This window comes from Coturnix japonica, chromosome 2, assembly GCF_001577835.2.
Source record: "Coturnix japonica isolate 7356 chromosome 2, Coturnix japonica 2.1, whole genome shotgun sequence".
NCBI lineage: Eukaryota > Metazoa > Chordata > Aves > Galliformes > Phasianidae > Coturnix > Coturnix japonica.
Genome location: NC_029517.1, coordinates 125081505 through 125102137, shown reverse-complemented (window position 1 = coordinate 125102137; position 20633 = coordinate 125081505). Strand labels below are relative to the sequence as shown.

Below are 20633 nucleotides of genomic sequence, written 5' to 3'. Positions count from 1 at the left end.
CAAAACTTCTGTATTTACAAAGTTTTAATTTAAATATTGCCTCCTTCTCCCTCCAGTGCTGAACAATCAGAATTCATTATGTTGCCTATTACAGATCAAATGCCATTATTTCAAGTTACAATGGAGATAGTATATAAAATGAATTAAAATCCAAAACATCACCTGTTAAATTTGAGACGTTATTTTTCATGAAAAACTTGTATACCCTTTATATCTGGATGAGATCTGCATTACCAAACACTGACTACATACTGAACCACAGTGTTGCTGATCCACTCTCAGAGGTTCACTGACCCAAAGAGACATTATCAGGGGTTCTATTACTCAGCCACATGTCTTAATGAGAAACTTTCTCATTCCTGTACCCACAACCACATGGGTCGACTCACAGGCACACCTTCCTATGCATCATCCAGGCTGGTCAATGGATCGTGCAGATGGTCCAAGCACACCACTGCAGAGAAGGCGGGGAATGCTGCACTGCCTTACATTTCAACATGGAGATGTTGTGTGCTTTTATGCAACTTCTTCTAAGGAGGTTAAGGAGCTGTAATTAGAATACATCATCTCTCTGTCAGTGGAGCTAATCAGGCTGAAAAATCCCAAGCGTCTCCACTCCTCAGCAGCCTTGCTTCTTGCTTAGGATTTCTGAAGCTCTTTCTTGCTAATTGCTTACTCTGCTCTCAGACTTGCTGGCACCATGGGAAGCTTCCTTCTTGGGTGGAAATGGGGGAGATGTTCTGTCTGGATGAGATCTTTCCACCCAGCTAGGAATTTCATTTCAGACTCTTCAGAAGACATCTGTTGATATTAACAATGCAGACCACTGACAAGCTTGTGCTATATATTCAATTTAATTCCCACTGGATCTGGGGGGAAATTCTTGACTTTCATCTATAATGAAAGATCAAAAGTAGTTAGGATGCAAAGTATCGTAGGTGTCACAGCTGCCAGCACAGTCATAGCTCAGGATCATGGCATCCAAATTATGATTACAGAGGTTATGTGATCTGCTGGGGAGCTGCGGTCATTATGAGTTCAGATCTACTCACATCTGATCAGCTCAGACCACACGACTTGCAGCCTAGGATCAGCACTGGCAACCTCAAGCTTTCTTCATTGAGAGCATCTCCCATTGAGCCCTGAGTCTCTGAGCACACGCTCACACAAACAATGCGGACAATGGGCAAGGCTGCAGCTGAGGACGGACTTACCCCTTATATTGTTACCTTGAACAAGTTTTAAGCAAACTTCAGAAGCTATAATCCATTTGCTTTGACCTGCTCAGATCTAAATGTGATGTTCACAGTCCTTTGAGCCACAGGCGATGTAAGAAACCACCTAGCTGGTCTTTTATAGACTTGATAAAGCAAGTTTCTTTCAGGCTTCTCTCTAAGTGGCCTTCCTAGGACCGATAGTAAAACACTCTTAATTGCAGCCCTAGCCTTTTCAGCTTGCTCCCTCTGGTTAGTGGATACTGTCTTCATCGATTTTTCACTGAGGTTATTTTGTAGAGTACATAACTGTCTCACGTTATGAAGTAAGAGGGTATTTGTGGCAGAGTGCTTCATGTTATTTAAATTCAACCCCCCAAATAAGTTTGTGTGTAGTAAATGAGAACAAAACCACTTGTAAAAGCCAAGAATTAAGTAATAACGGGATTACTTTTCACGTTTGTTCCCACATCAATACGATTTAATTTTTGCCTTGCTGTTTGTTCCAACAAATGATTTGAGAAATCAGGGATTCATGAGCTTATCTCACACATTTAAAAAGCAGCAACAACAAAGCAAAACAATACATGATTTCATTCTATGGATGTCAGAAGTATGCTACGTAATTTGATACAAGAAAATACATACCTTTAAGGTCTGCCTTTTTATACCATTATATATATATCAATATATATATACTGATAGCTGACTGTATTGCCACTGTGAATGTAAACCCTAAGCAGATCTAGACATCATAAGATTAAAGAAAATATAGAAAATATAAAAAGCTTCTGAACTGGAAAACAGTTTAAAATGTCCAGGACAAGATGTAGGACGTTGCACTATATCCTCATTCAGTTTTTCACTTAAAAAACAAAAAAACAAACCAGCAATCTCCCTTCTTTATTGAAAGGTCATTGTAATGCAATAGGACACAGTAAGCAGTTGTGAAATTAAGCCCTCCAGAACCTGGTTGCAACTTTGGAATGTGACCATTGTTGTGCAATGGAGTTTGTCACCATCATATGAAAAAGCCATTGGGAAATAAATCTTTTGTTTACCTGCTCATCACAGATAACCATCAACTGATTCACATTCTGTAGTGTTTTACTAAGGTCTAAGACAATACCTGAACTGAAAACATCGTGACCTTTTTCCTTTAAACAACACTGTTCAAGCAATTTTGGTTTAATTTTCATACAACCTACATACAGAATGTTCTCCTTTTTTTTCTTTTGTTCCTCTTTGAAGAGAAGGTATGTCAATAAGTTCACTTCTCAGTTCCTGACACCTATTTTTATCAGCTTAAAAATACAGTAACAAGGCTGTGTTAGATACCCAGTATCACATTAATCATGCTGACGTCTCAAGCAGGGGCTTGACCTCTGTTCAGGAGGAACAAGCAGTAAAAGCAAATTAACCCACATGCAGAGACGTCTTTAAACTCAGAAGTATTAGCACATTGTTCTAGTTATGCTTGTCACTCTCCGGAATTTTGAAGGATCTGAGGGCATACGTACATAGGTAGGTGTAAACAGAGCTCCTTCACCCATTCCCTCAGGTGAACAGATGGAAACTGCTGCTGATTCAGAATTTGTACAAACACATTTGCATGGCACTGTGCTGGCTGGATGTAAAGACAAGGCAGGCAGAGGAACTCAGTGTGTCTGTACATGCCTGCAGACATTCAGACTGAGCTTCATGCAGACTTTCCATGATATACCGAGGGCAACTTAATAAAGTCAAGGAACCACAGCAAAATGGGGTTGGCCTCTTCTCCCACGTAACTAGAGACAGGATGAGAGTTAATGGCCTCAAGTTGTCAGGGGAGGTTCAGGTTGTACTTTAGGAAAAATTTCTTCTTCCAAAGAGTGGTGAGGCAGCGGCACAGGCAGCCCAGGGAGGTGGTGGAGTCACCATCCCTGATGGTGTTCAAGTAGCATGGAGATGTGGCAATGAGGGATACGGGTTAGTGACAGTGGTGGGGATTGGCTGACAGTTGCACTAGACGTGTTTTAGTGGTCTTTCCCAACCTTAATGATTCTGTGATACTCCAAGTTTATCCAGAAACCAAAGACATGGTTCCTAAATGATTCCTTAGCTTCCTAAATGGGGATTTCTGGACTTTGTAGTGTTCAAAGATGATGCAAGAACCTAACTTTCAGTATCTTGAATTTCTCAACTGACACAGTTAGCACAGTTAACTAGATCTGAAATATACAACCTAGGCACATCTTAAAATAGGAGTTTCTAAGCTACATAATGAATTGCATTTCTGCTAGTTCCCATTTCCTTCGGTGGCTTAATTTCTCTAAGAGTAAAGAATTTCATGACTGGAAGATCTTTTTGATTGCAAGTATCTGTGAACAGTCACTCATCTCCAGTTAATCTCAGGGAAATCTGTCCACTCATAACTGCCATCATTAGTATAAAAGTCTTGCCATAAATTTTAAGAAATGTGGAAGAACAAAAAACAGAAGCGGTGACATCTGCTTTTAGACTAATGGCTTTTGAAAAAGGATTGGGCAGCTGTTTAGAAATGTGCAACTGAACATACAGCCTGTTCTTCTCAAATGTGACAGTGATTAACTGTCAGTCCAATGACGCTGCTGGATCTTGTATGACTATGCATGTGAGTCAGCCTCAGACACACCGCAGTAAAAAGCGCTATATTTTACATTAAAGGTTCTCAGGACAACCTCAGACATTGAGGTTGGCTCTACAGAGTTACAAAAAACAGTGGAATAAAGTACATTTTTTTCTTGTCATCCATATCATGCAAATACTACACTTTAGGTCATATTTTCCTAAAAATAATTAATAATATTCACAAAGTAATGAGGAGTTATATTCTAGGCATCCATGTCTTATACGTGTATGAGTTCTTCAGGTTAGATGTACAAGATAAGATCAGTTTGAAGGATGGGGAAAAAGCCTTCATTCTGCAGTTGAAGACAGTGCTGGAACTTAATATTTCCATCAAACACCATTTGTGAGCGCTTTGTTAGTCACTTTTTCATTAACATCTTATAGTCACATTGGTTCCTATACTGTACTTCAAACACACTTTAATACCCAGGATAATGCAGTAAGATGGGCATCCTCACAGCCTGTGGAGGTTGAGCGGGTATGATTTTTTTCAGCACTGCATATATGACTTATAGTTTAAATAACATGTTTTGTTTGTTCTATCATTTGAAAATGTGAAAGAAAAACATCATGAATTCATCACTTGTACTAAAAGTTATTTGAGAACCAAAAGTTTTCACCTCTCACTGTAAGATCCACATGTAACAGGACACCGGTTTCACTTCAATACTGTACTTCTTATGTATTTATGGAAAATAGTTTAACACTCCAGAATAAAGTTCACATTCAGTGATAGACTATCCTGCTCCTGTGAGGTAACCTTGAGCTCAACACATCATCATCTTCTGTTATGTCCTAAGGAGAAAGACTCCACGTCACTGCCACTGTGTTGACAATTGTGAATGCGTACACAGAAACACACACACACGTTAGGGGAACAAAGTGCTACAGCTTAATAGAGACATCACTTACACAGTGTGTATAGGGATGCCCAACAGATATCATGCCTTAGGCAGCTTCAGTCTATGATGATCCTCAGAGCAGAAAAGCCTCCTACACAGAGATATCTTTTAAAAGGCGCAGTCTTACTCCTAACATAAAGTCTCGTGTCTATATTCTGCATGGCGTGTCTGGAGGTGTGGCTGAGGTACTGCCTGTTCAGTTGCTTTGAAAAGATTGCTAAAGAGCGTATATCATGAGTAAGTACTGAAACCATTCTAATAACAGTGATTTGGGGGTCACTGTCAAAAAGGTGAAAGAAAAAAAAAGCCAAACCATGTTCACCTTTACACTGTTTGATATAACACAATTCTTTTTTTTACTCAAGGAAAATAACGAGACATCATTTCAGGTCATGAGAATTTATAGAAAAACATCTTTAACCTTATTTTACTTCAATCTACTGAACAATTTAAACTCTTACAGAATCATCTTCAGTGCAGTTTATTCACAAATCTGCGTTAAAATAGCGTAGAGCAGTGCTCATCAGAACAATGCATAGGATGCTTCATTAATCATTATTGCTTCTCTCTTGAGTCATCGCGATGAGAATTTTTTATAGGGAAATCAGTGTGAGATCTATTCTTGAAGCTGTTGTTCTAACAGATTAGATAAAGACTTATGAGGATCCTGCTGCAGCATGCATTATTAAACGTACAGACAGATGTACCAGCCTCTATTTTCATCATCTGTGGCTCAAGGAAGAGGTAGACAGCAAGCTTTTCAACCAGATCCACGTGTTTTGAACTTAATTTCTCGATACTTTAATTTGCTTTCTCATAACTCCTCTAAAGACGGGCAGAGTGTTACATGCTGAAAGCATCACTTTTTTCTTAATGAATTCCTTCCTCTTCAAAAGCCACTCAAATAATTTTGAAATGTAAAAGAGAAACTTGAAAGATACTAAAGGATGCTTAGGTTTTTTTTTTTAATCAGTTGTTCTAAGAAGTGACTTGTAGTTAGAAATGACATTCAGCTGGAAAGAAAATGTTAGCATACTGAGGAGTGATATTCGGCCCTGCCAGTGTATTTCAGGATATCATCACATGGTTGCCTCAGCAAATTGCTTTTGGTTTCAGCCCTCTCTCGTTACCCCTTCCCGTCTGACTGAAATCAGGTGATCTTTTTCCAAGGCATTCCCACAGGCAACCAGTGAGCTACTCGCTGGCAGACACCAAGCACCATATTTAGGGTGTGCCTTTTAAATACAGAGGCCAATAGGAACACAGTTGCCTCGTTTAGTCTGCCCTGTATTGCCGACTGACTTCCCATCGTAAAGCCTCTGCCAACCAAAGGGAACGTGTTCTCCAGCACAGGCTTAGCGTTCTATTCTGATCTCACATATGCCTCTGATGAAAATGCAAATAAATAAATAAAAAATAAAAATAAAAAATGTTAACATGTTTAAAATCTATGTTACATAATCTGGATAAAGTGTAATTAACTTTTAACATCCATGCAATCACTTCGTTATTGCAGCTAAAAAATAATTCTCAGAATCCAGCTCTTCCAGAATCTCCAAGAAAAATACTCTCTGTTTCACCATTTTCTGATTCATTCGACTTTGGAAGCAAAATAAACACATTGCTGTGTTTAATATCGTTGCACAAGAGAATTCACAAGAATGAAATGTGTTCAAAGTTCCTAGAAAAAAATGTAGCAACGCAGGCTGCCAACTTGTTCAATGTCAAGCTCTAGGCAGTATAGCAGGACTAGCAGTAAATGACTCATAGTGAGTCACACTTTAGCTATTTTTGCTTTTAAAGTAATGCCAGGCGCTGTGTTAATATTCAACCCAGAGTAAATTTAGCAATGCAAGAAAACAAGTGTTTCCATGGCTGCTCCTTCACAATGTTTATGGTATATACACAGCCATTAGGCACAGGAATTAAGCCAAATGAAGAATATGGAAATGTTCCTCTTTCATTTACGACTAAATTTTGCTACACTGGGCTTCATGACTCACCCAGCTACTCGTTTTTCCAACTCTAAGGAAAATGTAAAGCAACAGCAGGCAAACCATCGGCAGCACTGATAGCGGTCAGCAGCCACTGCTTTCCCCTGAATGACAGCCTGTGCCGCGTACGCAGCTGACCTGAAGCCTACTGGCCTATCAGCAGCCCTGTAGTCAAACAAGAATGCAAATGAACCACTTTTTCAGGGCAAAACAAGCTTGGTCTGACTAGTGGCACTGAATCCATCAGCCATGGGTAACAAGTGACACGGCACTGAGGAGGAGCAGGCATGGAGGAAACTACAAAGGAGATGATGGAGCCTTTGTGGCATCATGTGAAAAGGGAAAGCTCTGCTGAAAAGCCAGGAAGGATGCAGATTCAGGCCGGGGAGTGGTTGGGTAAAATGAGGGAAGTGGTAACGAGAGTACGATAGAGCTGGAATGTAACTGCCTGTGACACAGCTGTGATGTGACAAGAGCCACATGCAGACTCACATGCTGCAGCTATCAGCACAGCAGTGTCGTTTAGGTGGGCAGGTATTAGTGGAACTGTGCAGTGTGAGCCCAGCTATGCAGACAGCTGACATGCTGGAACAAAACTGAGCTGGAGAGCAGGAAGGGAGAACTTATCTGTGTTGCAGGTGAGCGAATAATGGTGCTGCAGCAAAGGTTAGGTGAATACCGCTGCCCACACTAATAACAGAGCTGCCAAATGATTACGTATGATTGCTTGTTAAACCTTTTTGTTCCCATTTTAATACAGTGATTTATTCATTAGTCTTAAATTGCAGTAATTACTATTTTTACTGTAGAGGCTGATAAAGCAATCAAGCAGCTTTTACATTTTTCCTCTCAAAGAGAACTCTCTTCAGCTTTTCTGCATAAAGCCTTTCATGCTACTATACACAGGGTTTTATTTTTCCTGTTTTCCTATCTGACTGTAAACTAGCTACTTAGTTTGGGCTGGAAGTTTATAGATAGATCCTAACAAACTGCCTTCCTGGAAAGATTTCTTTTGATTCTTTGAAGACTTGAGTTGACCCTTAAACATTCAATTAGAGAGGAGAGAGAATACTTAAGGCTGGATCACATCCAAAGAAGCGGAGCAAACTACAGACACCGAAGTTCAAAATGATGAAAAATCCTGTTCAGTGGCCCCCAAGGCACAAGAGCATCTAAATCTGCTTTGTCTCCCAGATTCTCCAGGGATCTGAAGTTCGAACTAGTGCTCTTGCCCAGAGCTGCCCCAGTAATGAGGAATACAGCTTTGCGCTCTATCTTCTTTAGCTCTTGAAAGGAGGCACAGCTCCACCCAGGTGGATAAAGAGAAGGCAATAATGAAGATGTAGTAAGCCCAACCTCCTGCTACTTGCAGAGTGAGCCAAATACTGGAGAGCACAGTCATACACCTTCCTACTCTCGGTCTTGCTTGCCCCCTTATTCTCCCAACTGCACACTGTGTAAACTTTGCTTCAACCAAAGGGTTGAAGGGTGCCCTCTGCAGACTAGCCTAAAGCCAAGGGGTTGCTTAAATGCATTTGAGCAACTCCATGATGTCAGATGTAAGGCCCATCCCACCCAGCAGTCTTACTCTGATGATGAATAATAGCAAAGACCTGTAGAAGGCATGAGGCTGGGAAAGCCTACAGCAATGTTTTCCTGGTATCGTTGCCAAGCCGCCTGTAATTTCGTCAGGGGTTCTTGGAGGATCCAGAGGAGACAAAAGTGACATCTTCACATTTAACAGCCCATGAGTGAATTTTCTAACATGCTTATTTGCGAAACTATTTGCTTTACTTCCCAGGCAACAGCTGCAGACATAATGCTATTAGATAAAACAAGCACTCCCACCACCGCTCCACTAACTGCTTTGTCATTGGGTGACTCTTCTCTCCCTCGTGAGGTATTTTTGGTGACTGCTGGAACACCTGTTAAGCAACTTGCCTTTAATCCTGCAATCATTCACATCAAGTCCGGTAACACAACAAATCTGCATCCATATTTGAGATGCTAAGACATGATAAACCTATCCACACTTGTGAAGTCAGATGGTGTGTTTCAAATGAGAGCTCGTAACACCTGAAAGGTGACAACTTAAGCCTCCCCTCAGTTGTGAGTGAATGTCTGAACGCTCCAAGACTGTTACAGAGTAAGTGTAAATGTCACCAAAGACGTTTGTCTTCTTTGACTTTGTGCTAATGGTGACTGAAAGCAGTGTATCATAGGTTACCCCTACACAACTACCAATTGAGCTCCCAGACAACATCAGTAATTGTTTGAGCGCCTACAATTCCCCAAACCACAGATCAGAGTCACGGTTCACTTCCCCTCCATCTAAATTGTATATGCACTCAGTCCTACAGTTAAAGCTCTTAATTCACTCCCTTTGTGTTACTTTATACTTGGCGCACATTTAGCTATCATGTGCAATACTGTGATTGACATACAGATGTAAAGTGCATTACGCTGACAGAATAGATTCCTCCCAGAACAAAGTCATTCACATAGATGTACACTCCTTGTGGGAGCCGAGGCACTTCACTCAGGGCTCTGGCAGTCAGCCTGAGGTCCATAAGCCTAGAAGATGGGTTTTGCAATCCTTTTGTGCTTCCCAAGCTCTCTTCAGCTACGTTTTGTTTAACACATTTAGGGCAGCGTAAGGAAGATTTCCAATAAGCTTAATGGAATAAAACTCAATATGGAAAGAAATCATGCTTTTCATGAGGTTACTGATGTCTAAGCCTAAGGAAATGAAACAATAAGGTTACCAAAAATTGCAGTACTACACGCGAGCCAATACACGCGAACTTCTGATAAAGAATTAAAGGATGTTTATTCATCTTCCTGCACATTACTAGTTCGCATGTTACTGTCTGTTTCAAGTATAAATCAGGGAAATTCCATTGAGTTCAGAAGCTATGATTCCACTGAGTTCAGATGCTTAAGAAACAAAGATCCAGCTCAACCTTCAGCTCTTCTGAAGAAGACACCAAAGAGCTACTTGGCAAATAGTTTCACAAACCATAAAAACACCAAGTGTTTTCTTTTCTCTGAACTGGAGTACTCTGAAGTTACTATGCATGTGATATGCAATGATGAATTATTACTTAGTCAGCATTATCTCAGATCTACTTCCCTGTTCTTCCTCAAATGCTTTTGGTGCTGGCACTCAATCCAAATGCTTTACTTGAGAGAATTCTTGTAGAATTTCTTTTGATCTCTGTGCATACTGATTAAAATGGACATGTAGGAAAGGTAAAGTAAACTGCTATCTCTTTATGAGACAACAAGCAGAAAAATCCAGTAAACAATACAAAGTTCCATAAGTTTCTCTAAAAGTTTCTAATACAAAGTAGATAAATCTCTACCGACCACGATTTTCCTCCTCCTTCCTCAGTATCCTAATGACAAAAGAGAACATCTCAACTCAAACACCTTAAAACCAAGATGCTTTTTTCCCTTTTTCTTTGCTTCCAACTCCTTGGGTTGTTATTCACTTTATTTCCCATGATCGCACTTGAAGTTTAAGCTGTAAGCCCATGGCACAAGAATGGAATTCCTCCGTTCTCTATCTTTGAAATTTGTCTAAATGACATAAAAAAGACAAGATGGCAATAAAAATTGATGTGAGATGACAGAGGCAGTTTTGCATTTTTATTGCTCAGATTTTTACAATTAAAATAATATGTGCTATTAGACCATGAAAGAAGTGTAATTGCTGATGTTTTATTATGGGAAATCAGATTTTCCATACAGTATAATTCATCTATTGAAGTTTTCAGAATTCTTTGGGCAAACTTTGACATCAATTTCTATGCTTATTACTCATCTGTAGTTTATAAAATATTTCTGATGAATTCACTTATGGTCACAAGACATAAGCTTTTAAAAGTTTCCATGCTGCACAAATGGATTATGGTGCAGTCAAGAAATACAGGAACTGACTGAATTAAGCTGGACGCCATTGAGGGAGAAGATCCATATAAGCTAGAGTGCAGGGCTGGAACTAGAACAAATAAGCACAAGTTTCACCAGAGATTTGCCTTCCTGAATATTTCTCACCACCTGAGCAAAGTTCAAAGGTTCTTCATTGCTTTTCCACTAGAAGTAGAGGAGATAAATTTAGATGATGTGATTGACTGCATTTTGTTAGATGATGTGATTGACTGCAACATCAAGGGAACAGAATCAGCATCCAGAAGTTCCCTCCCTTCCTAACCTATGTTCTTACAAACAGTAAAAATGCCATGCTGGTAGCCATCAATGCACTCACTTAGAAGAGAATTATCCCATGACAGTAACAATAAATTACCCAAACATGGCATTATCCCTAAGTGTATAATAATAATAAAAATCATTTCTATGCAACACTCCATTTCCTTTCTAGATTTTATATACTTTGGTGCTGATCTGAAAGCAAGAGTTATTTCTTACAGAGACTTTTGCAATGCAATGAAACATAGATCTTTTAAAAATATGTTTACAGATCAGAGGAGAGACGCAGGAAGAGATAAAAAGAGTTTACCCTTAAGTGTTCACTGATTGGAAGGGCAGATATTTATAATAAGAAAGGCTTAGAACTGATTCTCCTGTTGATTTAGATACCCCTCTCAGTTGAATGCTTTTACCATAGGGCTAAAGGGTTGATGTTTAGATACTGTACTTCCTTCTGCAGTTGTTTCCATCTTTACATATATTTAAGTGCACAGTGAACACAGAGAGGGGGAATCTGATTCCAGAGCCAACTGGACAATCACTTACATTGGTCAGTCACTCCAGAAACGGTCCTTTTTTTGCGTACTGTCAAGGACACCAACATTTGAAGGTAATTCTGAAGTCAAGCTATTCATCTTAGGTACTCTATAACTGCCAGTGCTGTAGTACTTGTAGTACATCTTGTTTTTCTAGGTTGTTTCTCTTTCCAATAGCTCAGTGAAACAGAAGGTTTTTTATGTCAGATATAATCATCATCACTCTAACTCATTCCGTTTCATTCCCAAGCCCTGGAATCCCAGTCCTTCCTGAACAAGCTACCTAGTTGCTTCTAGAAAATATCCTGATAGGAGAGTCCCTGTCTAGTTTCTCTCTCTTCACTCAGGGCGCACCCCAGCCCTATCCAAAAGCCAGGTCTCACTCACTCAGATGCCTCTACACATCTTCATATCACTCCTCAGGGGCTGCAATTTGCTCCCTCAGCATCATGCCATGAAAAAACTACCCTGGCAGGCTGAAACACAGTTATTAATTCCAGCTCTTTGAACTGAAAAATCAGAAAAAATAACAATGATGATTTAGTGCCACAGGAAAGCCATGTGACAAAAGATGGCGACTGAATGTCTTGCAGAGCAGCTACTTTACTCCATGGGGCACCAGCCCCGAGCAGTAACAAAGCAAAGAACTAAACTAAGGTCTCCTAAACTGTAAGTTACCTTCTGAAGTCCTACATCAGCTCTCACTTCTTTGCTAGGTAAAGGGCTGCCTATAAGGAACTCTACATAAATGACAAGCGCATATCCCACAAACAGCACTGAACTGTTTTAACACCAATCCCACCTTCAGTCAGAAAATTCAAAGAATTTTCAACTTTGGTGCTGCAGTTGCTTTGCTATAATTAGTAAAGGGATCTTAAGTGATTATTTTCCATTAACAACACAAATAGAAAATAAATTGATCTTATTTTTTAGCTGATCTTCTGCCAACAAATGAAAAAATAAAGATGAAAAGTAAAGTGTAGAGATGAAAAAATAACTATACAAGTAACTTTTACTCAAGTTTCTATTTACATATTCATTTAAACAAGTGACTATTCACTCAAGTTTCACCTCTGTTACATGGTGAGGAAAAACACTAACCTGCCTACCTCACTGTGATGTTGTGAGGATTATTTGAATGAAATTATCATGTATTATACCACACAGTGTCATGCTGCAGCTTGTTTTCTTATCCTACTAGAAGCATATAGAGGACCTTTAGTTTTAGCTAAAATCTCTAGGAAGGCTGTTTTAGGGAATTTAAAGAGAATGCCTTTCACAGTATTATTTTTCTGTAACTTAAACTGAATCCAAAGTAACATTTTTCACATTATTTTCTCTCAGCAAATGCATGGTTTTAAAATATATACATCAACAGCACATAATGGTGTCTACTTGAACATGAAATATTGAAGTCTTCTCCTTTGGAAAAATCTGGTGCTTGGTAATGACTGCGAACCCTTTCCTAGCAGAATGTTAAATCACAACACATGCTTTTTCCTTGCAAAACTGCTGAGATTATGTTTGCTCAGTAGAGAGGGCACAGAAGGGCACTACAACCACCTTGTTCCTACCTTCCAAACTACATTACTGGTTTCCTATGACAAAATAGCTGTCAAAACCAATACTGTGGTCTCAGGGTGATCTGTTCCCTAAAAAAAGTATCCTTACACTTGACAAATTCACTCCTTAAATTGCTTGGCATAGCCAGCAATATTGTCATTCACCCAAATCTTAGCACTTTCTATAAAGTGATTGCTAATGAAGCATGCATCTGTTGGGCATTTCTGCAGAAGGTGTTTATCAGGGGTTCCAAAGTGCATGTTGTCAGCTACTATAAAAGGGCTATGAAACCCGTCCCACTTTATGCACTGAATGTGAAACTAAATAACCTTCAGCAAATACTACAGTGGCAGCTGGGGTCACGGGAGTAAAGATGATAGCTTCTGATTAGTTCTTTTCACAGGGTATCAGAAATTTAAACTGATACATACAGATTAAAAACAGCACTCACTTTCATTTTGTGAAGGCAAAATTCTCATGCTCTGTGCCAGAAGATGCCTTTGATATGTATACTGGCATGAAATGAAAAGACTTGCTAATGCAACATTAAACACAAGGGGGGATTTTAAATTTATAAAAGATACTAATGCAAAGTTACAATTCCTTCAGTAATCATGACTTAGTTCCTATAAGTTCAGTCCTGTTATGTTCTGCTCTGTGGTTATATGCTCCAAGAAGGAAGTGAAACATGCCTGCAATTTCACCCTTTCACCCATTTCAAAGGATATACTCATGCAAGTTAGCTTAAAGAATCTGCTTAAATGTTTCACTTAATGGAAAGTAGATCCATTAGCACATTGCAGACCTGGTACTCTTACATGTAAGGAGAGCATCATGTAGTCACAAGAAATAGGTAAAAAACAAACAAAAATCAAAACCTCAACACTTCTATTTTACTGCTAAAAGTAATCAGCTTTAAGTAGAAGAATGAGACTGTTTTCCCTTAAAAATAAGAAGGGGGCATTTAGGCATGTAACAGCTCTGGAAAGAGACTTCAGAGAAATCACTTGCTGTTCACATAAACCTGTCTGACAGTGTTTTGACACATACCATCAGAGGTGGGGATTTTGCATCATTTTGCACAAATTCCAGCTAAAGTAGCTGCGCAATAAAGGCTCACAGATTGCCTGCAAACTGTCTGAAAGATGAGAACAGAAACTGCTCTAAGGCACGGTATCATCTGCTGCTGCCAAAGTTTAAAGCGGAGGTCTCCTTCCTGCAGAACTGCCTGGAGATTAGGACAGTCTGAAGGTGACGCGGCGCCTTTTCTCCTTCCCGGGACTCCCACAGCACATGTCACTGTTCAGGTGGCAGGTAACAACCTGGCAGCTCCCTTCCCCTTTCATTTACTGTGGCAGCAAATATCAAGAATCTCAAGAACAAGATGGAAAATGTATGAGCTATCTTTTCTGTTACAGCAAGGTTATATTTAACTGCTTCACACTCCACATTGTACCTAAAATCCTTATGCCAAGTTAATTTCTAAGTAACAAGACGACGTGAGAACATAACATGTCCCTGTTCGGCTATACCAGAATACTAATGTTAAACCCCACATAAAAGACATGCAGGGATGAATTCCAACTCACCATGAGAGGTAAATCATTTTTGTTACCTACCCCTTCAGCCCATTTGAGGTGGAAAAGGCCGGGACAAAGGAAAATTCCACAGAAGGTCATCTGAGAAAACTTGGTTGCAGTTCTGATATTTCATCTGAGCTGGCAATAAAACCAAATCCCAAGAAAGAGCAAAAGTTGGTCTGCACTGTTTTTGTGCCCATAGTGCTTTAAATGGGTCACGGATTATGCATGAAGTTGAGCTCAAATCTGAAAAACTTCAAGTTGAAGTGGAAATATTAACCAGTAGCTGTTAGTGGAGATTCTGGTATACATAACTCACAAAAAGTAGTTTTAAAGTGTGTCCCAGAGTTGGCAGACACCTTACAATAAACTGGATGATGAGATTTTATTGATGAACCCTTATGAAGACATGGCTCATCAAGGAGAAGCTAACAAGCACACATAAGAGCTAACTTTAGCATGGCTGCTGAATATTTAACAGGGTGACCTTAATGTTCTCTTTAGAAAAAAAACAAAACAAAAAGCACCATGGAACAGAGGTGCTAGAAGGTAAATCAACATTTTGTTGATACTAGCCAGAATCACAGATTTCAAGGCTCTTCAGCTCAACTGGTATTGGTAACGCAGACATTTCTGCCTCTGAGCTCATTCTGTGCAGTAACACTGCCTTCTACTTGGCATAGGTGGGATCTTAGATAACACTGACAGTGTTCTGTTGCACATATCAGCATACATACTGATTTACTACGTACAGGCCAACAATGAGGCTTTCTGTACCAGATGGAAATCACAAGTCAGTTCAGCCTCTCACTGTTAAGATCAGTGGCCACGATCCTGTAAGAACGTGATCTCTGTAATTTTTACATGTGTGAATAGTCAATTCTGTATTTAGAATCTGGGGCCTTTTTAAAGGGTAGCCACGAGTGGGGAAACCTCACAGAAAGAGAGAGAAATCCTAAAAAGATCACATTACTACATGAAATAGAGAAACCAAAAAGGTTTCGTATGGAAGCAAATTTATATATGTAAACATAAGCAGACTCCATTGATCTTCAGTTTCCCATTACTACTCAAGAATGTCTGTTAGCCGGTTAAAGAGCATTTTTAAAAGTGACTTTACAGTGGATGAAGAGATTATTCAGGCAGAAGAGACATGAATGCACATTTAAGGCAGTAGAACTAGGCTTGCTTTGAGAAATTTAACTCATCACTGTTTGCAGACTTGAGGTAGTATTTAGTTTACCATTTCAAGAGAAGGTGGGCTGAACCAGATTGTTTACTTGAATCCAAGATCATTATTTTGAATACAAGAACACTGCATCACATTCATGACTGTGAAAATCAACAAACTCCCATCCAATCTTCTGAATCCCATTAAACACTGCAACAGAAGAAAATCTGATGGTTTTACCTTATCAAAACCATTACAAATCCTACTAACCCTAAGCTGACCGAGCTGACCAGCAGTCTGTGCACCTAACGCAGTTCATGCAATACTGAACATCAGCCCATGCAATATCTTCAGGCATATCCTGATGGTCACTGTTTGATCTCTGTGCACAACCAAAACAGAAGTCCAAGTTGCTAATAAGACTGATTTGCGTTTCAGGCAGTAGTAGTATGATGATATCCTTGCTTCTTTTATTTATTAAAAAAAAAAAGAATAACTCTTGCTGTGATTATTTAATTTGGGGATTTTTCAACGGATCTGCCAGTTCCAGCTCAGTCACACAGCCTGAACTGACTGTATCACTGAGGCACACACCTCCTCCTCAGGCAATTACAGACTGGAAAGTAAATCCAAAGTCAGTTATCAAGATTTTATCTTCCCAGTTACAAACACCTGGAAATTAGGAATTACAACATAATGGCAGGGCAGTAATAACTGCATGTTATGTAGGGAGTGAAAATTACACTTTTTTTGTGGTCTGCAACTTGGCATGTTCATTCTTAGCGTAGTGCCAAGAGTTCTATGAAGCTCAGACATCAGTGCTAATGTTCAAATTCAAAACCTGAAAGAAACATAAAGATGGAAAACAAATGTATTAAGCCCTCAAGCTCTAGTCCTAGTGAGTGTTGAGATATCAGATCTAAAATGCACCTTGTCGAGCATGTCCTCACACTTCATAAATCTCCATAGGGAAGTAATCCAAAGTCCAGTGAAGTCAGCGGGAAAATTCTTTCCGCTAGTTTCAGCGAGTTTTGCACTGGCCTCCAAAAAAACAAATGCAAGGAGAGCTACAGGATGGAATCCAGAATATTGGTTTCCAATGGTATAAATCATTAATCTATGGCTCCTGAAGTTCCTGAGATACCAGTTTATGTTGAAATCAAAATGTGGTGTGGGAGGGAATAGGTACAGGGGTCAAGGGACGGTAAGCAGAATAAAATGATTTCAAAACATAACCACGATTGGTGAAGAACAGCACAAATAGTGTTAGAGCCCGTGAACTTTCCCAGTAACAGTAATCAGAGTGATTTTTTAATAGCTGCTATTTGTGCAGAGCAATAAAAGTATACTACTTGGTTGTGTTGCATACATACTAGAACTGTTAACTATCCAACATTTCCCGTAACTCAAGCACAGATAACTTAAAATTTTAACACTTGATGAAGCCATGGAAATTAAGAAAAACAGATTTGAATACATTGCAGCATTACACAGTGCGTGCATAGAAGTTGTAAACCTGAGAAAACACACTGTAAGCATTTTCCAACAATATAGTTCTACTGATTAAAGCAAAGGTCTTCTCAGAGTTGCAACACATCCGAGTTGTGAAACAAGAGCAATTTGTTTAAGTGACAAAAGAAAACAGCTTACCTAATCCTTTTAGAAGATCGCATCAATTAAAGAAAAAGCCCCGTCTTCAGATTAAAAAGCCCACCTTACAAAAAGGGATGTGAAACAAGATTCCCATGGTACATGTTCCCAAGCAAGGCAGGAGGTGCGAGTCTAAATAAAACTACCTTGGTAGCTACATCAGCTTTCTGCTACACGGACACCAGTTTAAGTAAGATTTGAATTCAGAACTCTCACCTCAGCTTCTGCCACAACTGGCAGATCCATACATTAAGATGCTTAGTACATATGTCATCATTTAACAGTAAGCTTTAAAAAAAATAAGACTTACATTGTTTTTTCATGTCCTTAAGTTGATCTTTAAAATACATGTATTTTTCATTTCTTTCCAAATCCGAGTCACTGTTCATGTTCTCCAATGCAATGAATTTTTCTTTTACTAGTGATTTTAGATCTGGTATCTTTTCTGGTTTGTCTTGTTTTATCTGTAAGGAGCAAGAGATAGAATGCAGTTATTCACTGTGACATGTACAGCAATATATAAATGTCCACCACAAATTTGTGAGCATAATCTCCTTTCGAGTCCAGTTAGGTGTTCTGCTCTGAAACCATGAGCTGCTGGTAATTATTTATCTGAGAAGAAGTAACGAGGAAATGTATAGATTATCTTCCAATATCATTTAACTCAGATGCTGTATACAGAGCGTATCTTACATTAACAATAAGGACGACTGAACCTCTGGGGTCAAATTTACCGCTGTGAGTGGCAAAGGTCAACAACAACCAGCAAAGAATTGCACATGAATGTAACAAAGAATCTAACTCAGCCTAGAGGGTAAAAAAATGGGTGAAAAATAGAAATAATGATAATGAAACAACATTCTCTAGAGTTTGTTTGTTTTAATTCCCTTGTCGTCAGTTTCAATCAACTTTTCAGAGGCTTATAACCTATATGGTGGTTGATGTATTAACAGCAGAATTTGCAGTACAGATAGCTAACACAAAAGGAAACCGCCTCAATTTATGTGTGCCACGTGAACAACAAGCATTAAGCCATACAGTTAGGCAAAAAGACCACTACGTTAAAAGCACGCACTTGCTTACAGTAATTGCCTCTGGAATAAATGAAAAATTTGACTGCAAATAATAACAGAACACACCACAGAGGCAATATAAAGCTACACCAAGAGTGTAATAAGTACTTTGGGAACCCCCTAAAATCCAGTAATTAGAGTTTTCCCTACTGTTTCTCAAGCCAACATTAAATTTGAAGGCACTGTACCATTGCTAGGTCTTCATAAGAACTACAGTGGTGGGCTGGGGACAATGCTATACCCTGATGGCCAGCAAAAGCACAGCCTCTGAAAGAAGGCAGCATGTGCCAAATCTGTAATCATAAACATTTTCTGAACCAAAGATTTCTATTTCAGCCCATACAAAGCACAGGGCAAAATACATCCGTCTGAAATAAGGAGGTAACACCATCTGTGCTCCTCTCCAGCTGCACACCTTTAGTCCTGCCCCTCACCTGACAGCACAGAGCCCACTGAAGAGCCCTTCGTTAAATCAATTATGCATTCCAGCATTCACAGAGAGGCAGGAAATCCTATACATTTTATATCAGGAGTTCCACAGAACTATTAGTATTTCTTTTAAGAGCAAAGCTAGTTTGGCACATTTATGTTACATAGGTGCAAATTATGGCAAGGATAAGAATTAGCCACAAACAGCCAGGTGACAGTTTGCAGTTTTCAAAGGTGCTTGGAGACAAAGGATCACCAACCACAACACCCACCTGCAAATGGGACAGACTTTGTACAGTAAGCACTAAGAAAGACCAGCAGCATCATCACAGGTGCTCAGACCGCTGCATAAAACCACGCAGCAGCTTACATTCCTCATCCTCTGACACTTGGCAAGGGCTGCAAAGAAAAACAGCCATCCTATGCCTGGGGCAATGGGGCAATCATATGCACTCAAATGATCTGCCTGTCTCAGCATCGCTGCAAAAGTGAACCCACCGGAATCAAAACCAACATTGTTCTGCACTCAGCTGCAGAAGAAACTTGGCTGTCAGCTGCATTCAAACACAGAAAGCATTTAGTACATCAAAATACATTTTAAAGCCAACACATCATAAAATAATGATTTGATTTGGACAGCACGCAGTGCAGACATACTCCCTCCTGCAACAGCTCCTTCAGGCTGTTAGTACAGATGTTCTCTCCCTGCCACCATGTCTGAACACAGGATCGCATTCACAAGAGTAGAACAAATAATACCCAGTCACTAAGACTGCCCTCATCAGGAATGAGAGCACTACGACCAGATAACATGTAAAGGATCCAGTTGTGTATACTAAAAAAACCCAAGTTGCCAAGTTGCCAATACTCACACAGAGAGCAAAAGAAACAATCTGGATGTTCATTACAGATGTCCATTTGCCACAGTGTCAATACCCTGTTCTTCTCCACAGGGACACCTACCAAGGTAAATGCATGTCATGTTCTAAAGGGAACACGAACAGATCCCCGGTTGTCAAGGAAAAACTGTCATTCATACCAGTTGTTTTCCCAACAGCAACATGTGAAAGAGTAAAGACAGTCCAGCAATGCAGCATGTGTGACGTAGGCTCAGACAGCCACATAATGCAGAGATCTAGAGTCAGATGAGAGAGATGGTCAAAGAACACTCCTTCCTGTAGTTTAACTTATTTCACGTGTTTACAAGACTGCATTCAGTTTCTGTTCACCTCCAGATGATTGCTTTCATTAACGTGATTAACAGGGACACCATCCCTGACCACACTCAATACTGCATTGTCACACGCTATTACTAAAATGCCAGGTAGACCTTCTGGAAGGTCAACATGTCGTAGGTGAATAATAAAGCATGTCCGCCCACTGGAATAACAAGTAAATACATTTGCAGTGCATAAGCAATTTCTTTTCGGTGCTGCATGTCCTACTCCATGAATAGGTGTAAGAATGGTCTCATGCAACAACACATGACGACAACAGGGAAAAAAAAACACAACAAAACTTGACATCAACCCCAGCTCTTCAGAGTGGGGCAGAATTGCAACATCTTACACAGTGCATCAGCACATCACACTTACAGGTACATTCCAGTTCTCTTCAGTTCTCACCACCCACTGCCTACGGTCCGGATTCATGGCAGACG

The 20633-nt window shown here is 39.7% G+C and overlaps 1 protein-coding gene across 1 annotated transcript in view; it reads right to left on the bottom strand.

The window, feature by feature from the left end:
- Window positions 1-20633, bottom strand: part of NSMCE2 (NSE2 (MMS21) homolog, SMC5-SMC6 complex SUMO ligase) — a 117398-nt gene that overhangs the window by 47428 nt on the left and 49337 nt on the right. The window contains exon 4 of the mRNA XM_015856275.1: window positions 17782-17935. Within this exon, the coding sequence (XP_015711761.1) occupies window positions 17782-17935 (154 nt within the window). The remainder of the gene's footprint in view (window positions 1-17781; window positions 17936-20633) is intronic.